General features: G+C 52.2%; 1 protein-coding gene across 1 annotated transcript; it reads right to left on the bottom strand.

Moving 5' to 3' along the window:
• Positions 1-837: 837 nt before the first annotated feature.
• On the bottom strand, positions 838-6,099 carry Cadm4 (cell adhesion molecule 4; the record flags this gene model as incomplete). Its single annotated transcript, XM_013508780.1, is given in 8 exon segments — positions 838-1,882; positions 2,621-2,749; positions 3,936-4,108; positions 4,433-4,523; positions 4,620-4,784; positions 5,068-5,202; positions 5,440-5,592; positions 5,953-6,099. Coding segments are annotated over 8 exon segments (1,103 nt in total), but the record flags the coding sequence as incomplete, so codon positions are not given.
• Positions 6,100-9,999: the final 3,900 nt, after the last annotated feature.

The raw sequence follows: 9,999 nt of genomic DNA on the forward strand, positions 1-9,999 counted from the left end.
ATGTTGTCCAGGCTGACCTTGAACTCTTGAGGTCAAGCAATCCCCCTGCCTCAGCCTCAGAGTAGTAGAGACTACAGGTGTGCACCCAGGGTTGTAAAACATTATAAAGTTAGACTGATACTGCAGATCTAAAACTTAGATGAATGAATGAGGTGTTTGGGATACAAGACTAAAGGGCTTTGACCGAACTAGAGATGACGGGAAGGTAGGGAAAGGTTTTGAGCAGGGCAAGGACAGGGTGAGATGTAACTTAAAGTTTCTCTAAGGAGAGGAAAGGGAAGGAAAGGGAAGGATAGTAGGGAGGATATGATCAAAGCACTATATATACCTGAGTGGGAACGTCACAGTGAAATCTATTCATCTGTACAATTAATAATTTTAAAATATGTGCTATGTTAAAAAAAAGGAAAAGAACAAGCCGGTCGTGGTGGCACACACCTGTAATCTCGGCAATCAGGAGGCTGAGGCAGGAGGATTGTTGCAAGTTCGAGGCCAGCCTGAGCTACAAAGTGAACTCAAGGCCAGCCTGAATTGCATAGCAACACTCTGTCTCCAGGAAAAAAAAAAAAAAAAAGTAAAAGAGAAAGTTGCCCTGAAGACCTGGGGTGGGGGAAAGCCAGGCCATGGGGTAGTTCAATAGCTACCAAAGCAAGACTCAGTGACTAATTGGCTGAAGAAGTGGCCAGGTTTCTTGGAAGGGCAGAGGGGTCCTTGGTGCAGTCAGCACCTTTCCCAGCCTACACTGTCCACCAGCAGCCGTGCCACCCTGCCACACCCTTAGTTCCCCTGCACTGTGCAGCCCTGGGCAGAGGGACAGACACACAGCCACCCCAGACACTTGTTCTCTCCTCAGTTTAATGGTGGTTAGTGGGATTGCCAAACCCCCTCCCCATCCCCTCCCCTCCCCGCCCCGTACAAAAATGTGTGTGTGGTTTTTTTTTAAACAAGAAAAAAGGGGCAAAATCCAGGAGTTGGGGGAGGGGTGCAATCTGATATTTTCATACAGATTTTTGATTTTTTTTAATATATTATATATAAAACCATAGACCACGCATCCCCCCATACTCCTTTCCCCCTCCCCGGGGGGCCTGGAGGAGAGATGGGGTAGGCCCCCCCAGGAGTGGGTGGACAGACAAATATGGGTGGGACAGACGTGGGGGAGGAGGAGGGGAGGGAAGCCCAGAAACCTGGAGAAGGGGGATGGGAGATAAGGGGTGGGGCTGTCTCCCTCACTGCCCCCATCAGTTATGACACAAAGACACAGAATCCCTATTTCCATACCCCCCACACCCCTCCCCCCACCGTGCAAACATGGCTTTGCAAAGAGGTGCCCAGAGCTCTGTGGAACTCTTACAATGGCTGGCATGGGGTCTGGGACCCCCAAAGAAATCTCTGTTCCCCTTCCCTGCCCACCCACCCTTCCCAGAATCTGACCCCCTCCCCACAAGACCTGGTTCTATAGTCTAGGGGCCCTGGCCTTCCCCCAGTTATCTTCCCCAAACCCAATCCCTACTGTCCTACCTGGACTTGGGGGGGCGGGTTCTGGACCTTGAGCCCCTGTCCTCTGGGGGACCCAGACCTCTGGGCCCCTCAGTTGTGGCCCTGGCAGAGATCCAGGCATCCAACACCCCCGTCCCTGCCCAAGTGTCTGAGGTGTTAGTGGTGGGGGGAGAAGCCCACCATCCCAGACTCTGGTAAATGTCTTTGCTGGTTCCTTGCAGCTGGCAGTGGGGGGACCCCAGCCCAGGCCCAGGCCTGGGGTGGGGGTAGGGTCAGATGAAGAATTCTTCTTTCCTCTTGTGTCCATCACTGCCATTCAGGAAGGCTTCTCTTGCTTCTCCCTGTTCATCCAAGCCACTGGCCTCGTGGGTCAGATAGGAGCCTGAGGGGTGACAGACGCCGGCGGCAGCGGGGAGCACGTATGTGGATGGAGGAGTTGAAGAAATACATGGGAAGAGGGAGACAGACAAGACAGGTGTCAGGAGAAGGAAGAGGGAGAAACAGGACACAGGGCCAGGGAACAACAAAGCAGTGGCAGAGAAAGAGGTAAAAGCAGGATTAGTAAGACTGCAAAAGTTTACGGACAGATCATCCGCATCCCTTTCGGTTTGTGCACTGCCGGTTCCCACCCTCGCTATCTGTCCTGCCTCCCCCGTCCTCCATCCCGCAGGGGACCGGAACAGTGCATCCTTTTCTTCTTGACGTTTTCTTGGTGGTATTCCCCTGCTCCACCCTCAATCCATTAATGAGGAAGATATGCCGTTTTATACAAATCCCCGACCTTAATTTTTCAGTTTAAAAGGTTCACCATTTTTTTTTGTTTTGTTTTGTTTTTTCCAGTACCAGGAATTGAACTCATGACCTTGCACTTGCCAGGCAGGCACTGTGCCACTGAGCTAAATCCCCAGCCCCTAAGCTTCACCACTTTCAAAGCCCTGGGCCAAAAACCCTGTCCCATTCGGAATCCCCGCCCTAGCTCTGGATTTCTAATCCCGGGTCTAGACTCCGCCCCTTTATTTTCCTGGTCTCGTCCGCCCTCCCAGTCTTGCTGTAAACCGGCCCAGTAGAGTCTCACAACCAATCAGATCCATCGCTGAGTTCAGGCCCCGCCCCTACTCACCCTTCTGTCGTACAGAGCACCAGACCATGCCCACTAGCACACAAATAATCAGGAACACCAGTAGCGCCAGGATGCCGCCCACGATGGCGTAGGGAACTGACGTCTGAGCCTCTACCACCGCACCGGGGTCTGCCAGAGGGACAGGGAGCAGAACGAGGTCATCAGGGGGTTGTCCCGTCCGGGCCCACCCTTGCCATTTTCTTAGGCCACTCTGCACAGTGCATCTAACCTCGCCCTTTTATGCGCCCTGTCCCTCAGAATTACTGCCCCCCTGTAGTTCCTTCCCGTGGCTCCCTCCTTCCAGCTCCTCCACTTCCTCAAGGAATACTTGATTTGTACACTTCCTGGTCCCACCTCCAATGCCTGCCCTGCTTCCTTCCCCCTCCCCCTCCCAGAGGACAGAAACAGGACATCCCTTTTCTTTTGACTCAGTTTTCCCCCCTGCACTGGACAAAGACACAAAAAGATCAAGAAACAGGTCCGAGGCCTTTTCCACCTTGTCTAAAACGCTCCAGGTATTTCATGGTGTAGCCCAACCACTTCCAAAAGTCCCGCCCCAGTGTAAGAAGAGCTAACAACATAACACTTAACTATGCGTGATGGTCCATTCCGACCCCTTTACTTATTTAGCTGCTTTTATTTTTGCACCTGTAAGAAGTGAACACAGAGCCTCGCACCTGCTAGACAAGTGCTCTACTCTGAGCTATATTCCCAGCCCTTTTTCATTTTTTATTTTGAGACAGGGTCTCGCTAAATGCCCAGGCAGGCTGGTCTCAGACTTTCAATCATCTTGCCTCAGCCTTCCGAGTCGCTGGAATCACTGGCGTGCAGCACTGCACCAGGCTATATTTAGCTGTTAAAATTTTCACAACCCTAGGATGTGGGGACTGTTGTCTTATTTCCACTTTACCAACGAGGAAACAAAGGTGCAGATTAAGTTACCTGCAATAGGACGAGGCAGAGCCAAATTTGAACCCACATGGCCAGACTTCCCCCAGAATTGTTTGTTTGTTTGTTTGTTTGTTTGTTTTTGTCTTATTGAGACCGGATCTCACTATGTGGTTCAGGCTGGCCTTGAGCTCACTTTGTAGCCCAGGCTTGTTTTGAACTCGCAGCGATCCTCCTGCCTCAGACTCCCGACTGCTGGGATTACAGGCGTGCGCCACCACACCCAGCTACCCCCAGAACTGTAATAACTCTGTTGGCTGTTTACCCACCTAGTCAGTGTTTTCCACAAGTCCCACCCCTAAGTGCCCAGCGCCCCGCTGCTCCTATCGTGGGCCCAGCCTCCAGGCCTCCCGCAGCCTCTCCTTACCATAGACCACGAGCACGTAGAGCGCCCTCGCGTGGCCGTGCTTGTTCGATGCCTCGCAGGTGTAGGTGCCATTATCCGCTGATACCAGGCCTGGTAGCGTGAGCGTCTCCCCCACCGCCTCGGCCCTCTCTGGCAAAGACTCATTCCCGCGGTTCCAGCGGATCTGGTTTGGCCTGGGCAGGGGTTAGGTGTAGCGTAAATTAGGAATCCAAGTGCCCGCACCCAAATCTGACTTCTCGGGGATCTGGACGTGCAACTCTCACCCCGCACGAACCTCCAAAGAGGCTCTCTATTGGCCTTGTCCTTCCTGGAAAACCAACATCCCGGGCCCAGCTTCTATCAGTCACCAGAGTCTCAGGAACCCATGCCCTCCCAGGCCCTTCTGCTCTGAGAATCCAGAAGTCGAGGTTCCAGAGCTCCTTCCTCAAATGCAGGAGTGCAAGGCCCCAGGGAACTGCCCACCCTCAGGCCCCAGAAGTCTGGGCCCCAGAGCTCACCTGGGGTTCCCCGTGACAGCGCATGTCAGCACCAGCGTGTCACCCTCCCTCACTACTGCTTGGGAAGCATGGATCCGGGCCGTGGGGGAATCTGGGCAGAGAAAAGAACGACGATCACGAGGGGGTAGGAGCCTCCCCGGCCGCACTGCTGGCGAGGGACCCCAGGACCCTGCCCATGGACACTTACACTGCACGTCCAGCACGTACTGCGTCTGCTTGCTGTGCCCGGAGGGCAGAGCCTGGTTCTGGGCCTCGCAGATGACGATCCCACCATCGTCCTTGCGGTCCACGCGGAACCGCACTGTGCTCGCCACGCTCCAGACCTTGCCATTTTCCTGGCCGCTGCTCACCCCTATCACGGGACAGTGTCAGGATGGGATTCCGGCCTTGCCCATTCCGTCAGCAAATCAGAGAAGGGTATTTGCCAAGGCCCGCCCCTTCTTAACCAAACCACGCCCCCGAACCAAACTCCAGTGCCTCTTCCCAAAGCCCCTTTCTCTTTCAATCCATCGATTCATTCACTAGGTGCATATTGACAGTCCCTGTCCGCCTCGCTCACATACATAAATGAGGCTCCTCCCTAGGCCCCGCCTCCTCTCAAGCCCCGCCCCTCGCTGACCTCCACCCCTGGGTACCTTTCAGCTCCTTGCGGTCTCTGTACCAGCGCAGGACAGCTGCGGGGCGCGACCGCGGAACTAGGCAGCTGAGCTCCACCTCGCCGCCCTCCACCGCCTGCTCTCGGACCTCCACCACAGGATTCTCCGGGGCCACTGCCGCGGGGCAAGAGGGGCAGGGGGTTAAGAGAAGCCCCAACGTGAGCTCAAAGCAACTAGGATGCGGGATGCTAGGGACCAAAGGGAAGGTGGCAGGGGTCAAACGCAGAGATCAGAGTCAGAAAGGCCAGCCCTATTTACTGGAGCGGGACAGGAAGTTAAAAACAGCCCGAGTCAGAAGGTCTGAGGATAAGCGCGAAGCAGGGCACGGGTCTAAGGAGCTGAGGCTGATACCCAGTACAGTGAGCGTGGCAATCTGGTGGTGGGTGTCCTCTGTGTAGAGCTGGCAGAAGTAGCCCCCCTCGTCCTCCAGGCGGGCGTCTGAGAGCCGGATCCGCACCCGGCGCGGGGAAAACTCCTCGAGCTGGAATCGCTCATCTTTCAGTGCTAGAGAAGGGGAAGGTGTGAAGTTGGGGAGCTCTGGCCTCAAGACACCCACCTTCCCTCCAGGAGTCCAGAGTCTCACCCCCTGCCTCTTTTCTCCAACTGTACCTGAGTCTGAAGTGTCCAGCCATTTACACTGTGGGCACCCAGAATTATTCAGGCCCTTCTATCTTAGGACGAGCATTTCCAGCCTCTAGTCCTGTTTTTTTTTCTTTTTGTACCGGGAATAGAATTCAGGACCTTGCACTTTCCAGGCAGGCACTTGTGCCGCTGAGCTGTATCAACCGCCCAGCCTCTAGTCCTTTCCTTCCACCAGATATCTGCCACCTTTCAAGACACAGGAGCCCAGGCCCCCGCACTCACCACGGGTGCCATTGAAGAAGAGGGTCTGCCGTGCTGGGTTCTGGATGACAACTATGGATCCATCATATTGGTGTAGACGGCAGGTGATCTCAGCCACCCCACCCTCCGCCACGGTCACATTCTCCGTCTGTACTTCCTGTCCCACCCCTGGACCAACAGACAGAGAGACAAGATAAGAGACCACTGAGGCTGCAATTCAATCTTTTCTTTCTCCCTCTGTTCCTACCCCAACCCACCCTCCAACCCTGTTCCTTTCCCGATCATTCAGTTCATTATACCAACGTCTCCTGTGGTTAGCGTCCAGGACCTGGAGGAAATCTGCTCCCTGGTGGAGCTAAGGTCCACTGGTCTATGCTGTCACAGGGCAGCACAGGGCACCCTAGGATCCCAGAGAAAAGGGACGCAAGAACTACCCAGGGAGATGCGCGTTCACGAAAGCCTCTGGAAGAAAGCTCCATTGGATCTTGACCTTCAAGAGAGCTGTAGTTCTCTAGGTGTGGGAGGCTGCTTCGTGTTCATCAAATCCCTGGGCACCCAAGGTGGCCATAACATTCTCCCCAGTCCCAGAATACCCTTTCTAACTCCTCCCTGGAAGGAGGCACTCTGGGCAGACCTTGGGATTTGCACTGACCAAAAGGACTTGCTGGGCGTGATTCCGTGGGAGTCACAGAGTCCAGGCCTGAAGAGGTCTGGAGCGTCTGCTCGTGCCCTCTGCTGCCCTGAGACTGTTGGGTGAAGATCTCTCAGCTAGCATCACTGAGGCTAAGAGCCCAGATGGAGAGAGAAGCTCAGGCATTAGCCGGCACCAACTGCCAACGTGAGAGTGACCTCCCCTGGGTCATTCCGCACCATGTGACTGTGGCCACACAGGTGACCTCAGCTGAGACCAAGAGGAGTCTCCCTGACCCAGCCCAGATTTCTGACTCAAAGTCAAATACAGGGGTTGTTGTTTTAAGCCACTGAATTTTGGGTGGCCTGTCCCACTGTAAAGCTGACAGGATATATTCTATGTCTATGCTACCTTCCCAGCATCCTTTGTAGTCAGCTGATACCATGTGACTGGTCTCCGGCCAATGGGATACAGATGAGAGGGATAAACACCTCATCACACAACCCATCTTGTTCACAATACTGCAGGCTGGCTGGCTGGAGGGGACTCCAAAAAGCTTAGAGGGAGTAGGAACATAAGCCAGAGGAGCCAGGTCCCTTGACCCTGACTGTCCTCCATGATCTGCTTATACAGGACCGTGACATAGGCAAGAAATACACGGTTTTATTTGTTTGTTCCTTCAACCCCCCCCCCACACACACACATTGGGGATTGGACCAGGGCCTTCACACTAAACTATATCCCCAGCCTCTTCCTTTGTTTTTCTGACACAGGATCTCACTAAGTCACTAAATTGCCCAGGCTGGGTTTGAACTTGCAATCCTCCTGCATCAGCCTCCCAGAGTGCTGTGATTACAGGCATGCACCACCATGCCAGGCTCAGGGATACACTTTTCTGTTAAGCCATTAGAACTTCAGGACTGTTTACAGTCGTTAACCTACCCCCATTAATCCATCAGGGGAACATGGTGTGGGGCTGGGAAGGGAGTGTTGGCTGGGTATGGCTCGGCGGTGGAACACTTGCCTAACATGTGAGAGACAGACCCCAGGTTCCATCCCAGCACTGGAAAGAAGAGAAGAAAAGGGAAGGGAAGGATGAGAAAAGAAAAGAGAGGGAGTGTTTCTGGGCACTGTCAGAGGAAACAGCCTGCAAAAAAGTTGAAAGCCAAGGCTAATCATCAGCAGTAGCAGCCCTGTCATCATTGCTGTCATCTCCAAAATAACAATAACCACCATGCTACCGCTCAGTAGGCACCTGGTGTGCTAAGGCCCTATGCTAGGGGCAATCACCTATGTAATTTCCCTGTACCCTCTGCAAAGCCTGTACAAAGTAGGTGCCATTCTCAATTCCTGTGTTTTTCAGCACTCCCCCTCCCTCCCCCCGCGACCTTTCAGTACTGGGTGTTGAACCCAGGGCCTCAGGCATGCCAGGCAACTGCTCTGTCACTGAGCTACAGGGCCAGACCTTTTAATTTTTTTTTTTGTTTTGAGTCAAGGTCTTACTAAATTCCCAGGCTGACCTTGAACTTTCAATCCTCTTGCCTTTGTTATTGTTATTGTTTGTTGAGACAGCGCCTCACTATGCAGTTCAGGCTGGCCTTGAACTTACTATGTAGCCCAAGCTGTCTTCCTCAGTCCTCTTTCCTCAGCCTTGAGTGCTGAATCCTTCCTGGAATAACAGGCATGTGCCACCATAGGGGTAGGGTCAGGGTCTCACTAGTATCCCAGGCTGGCCTCCAACTTGTGGCGATCCTCCTGCCTCGGCTTCCTGAATGTTAGAAATACAAGCATGCACTACCTTGTCCTGCTTCCAATTCCCATTTCATAGGTGAGGAAAGTGCCCCAAAGAGCCTCTCTGATTCTGTACCCCTCCTGGCATCTTTTCTGGGTGAAGTGTCCAGCATTGGCAAGAAAGGGGTTGTGGGATGTGCTTACGCTAGGCCTTGAATGATAAACTAGGCCTTTTGTCCTAGATGGGAACGGAGGTGTTGAAGTGGGAAAAGGTCAGATCTGATTGGCTTTAAATGCTGGATAACTAACTATCTCTATCTTTACATTCTCAGGGTTTCCCTGACGAATTTGAGTAGAGTGGTACCTCCACTTACAAACTGAATTCTTTCTATGATTGTGGTTGCAATCAGAATTGCAACCAGAATTGTAACCAGAATTGTGGAAAGAATTCGGTTCGTGAACCAAGGCACCGCTGTACTTCCTGAGCACTAGTAGGCTTCAGGGGTGGACACCCAGAGTTGAGTCAGATGAGGTCCCTCCCTGGAAAGTCTTTAAGGTTATGGGGAAGCAGACACAAATCAACATAATATCCCATCAGAACTGTTCTGTTCCCTCTTAAGAGGCTAGGTAACACAATTTGGGGGTGAAGGGGTAGAAAGATTAATTCTGCAGGATAGAAGCAGAGATTGCTGGCTTCTTCTCACATCCTTTCTTTCTATTCTACTCAGTAAAAGAATCCAATTGTATTTTACAGTTGCCTTAAGTACAGCAGAAAGGCATGGTGGCGCACGCCTATAATCTCAGCATTCGGGAGACTGAGGCAGGAGGATTCTTGTGAGTTTGAGGCCAGCCTGGGCTACATAGCGAGACCCTGTCTTTAAAAAAAAAAATCAAAATATTTAAAATTAAAAAAAAAAATTTCTCGGTGTTCCTTGCAACTAGGTGACGACGCGATAAAGTTTTGCCAGACTGTATATAAACAAAAATGTCATGTATCTTGGGAGAAGAAATACTTTTCTGCCTTTTTTGACCATTTTTGTGCTGCCTGGAACTAGGATGTAATGCATGGAATTCTGGTAGCCACCTTGGGCTATGAAGACAGGGCCAGCAGGAATGTGTCTGAGTTCTAATGAAGATGTGGAGCTGCTGTAACTCTGGACTCCTGCCTCTGGGCTTTTATGTTTGTGAGTAACACTTTTACGCTACTCCTTGAGGTTTATTTGGCACCTCCTGAAATGTCAAGCTTAACATGTCCAATCCCAGCCCCAAATATTTTTCTCCTCAAGTTTCTAGCATCTCAATAAATGTGACAACTATCTACCCAGCTGGTCAGCCCAGAACTAGAAATCATCCAAGTTCTCTCTTTGCCTCACCCTAAAATCCATTGCATCAGCAGTATCTGTTTTTCCGACTCCAATATACATCTCAGCTCCATTCATTTTGTCTGCTTCCCCAACTATCACCCTCCTGTGGCTAGGACCTCCTTGTAGTACTGGTTCCATGCCGGCCTCTTTCACACAGCGGTCAGATATTCAAAAAGCTACCTGAGATCAAGTCTTCCCTCTGCTTAAAATCCTCTGAGGGCACTGAGGATTTGCTCAGTAGCAGAGCACTTCCCTAGCATTCACACGGTCCTAGTTTTCATCCCCACAACACCACAAAAAAAACAAAATCACCCTCAGCCACCCGGGAGGCTGTGACAGGAA

Source organism: Chinchilla lanigera, unplaced genomic scaffold (genome assembly GCF_000276665.1).
Source record: "Chinchilla lanigera isolate Chin_1 unplaced genomic scaffold, ChiLan1.0 scaffold00154, whole genome shotgun sequence".
Lineage (NCBI taxonomy): Eukaryota > Metazoa > Chordata > Mammalia > Rodentia > Chinchillidae > Chinchilla > Chinchilla lanigera.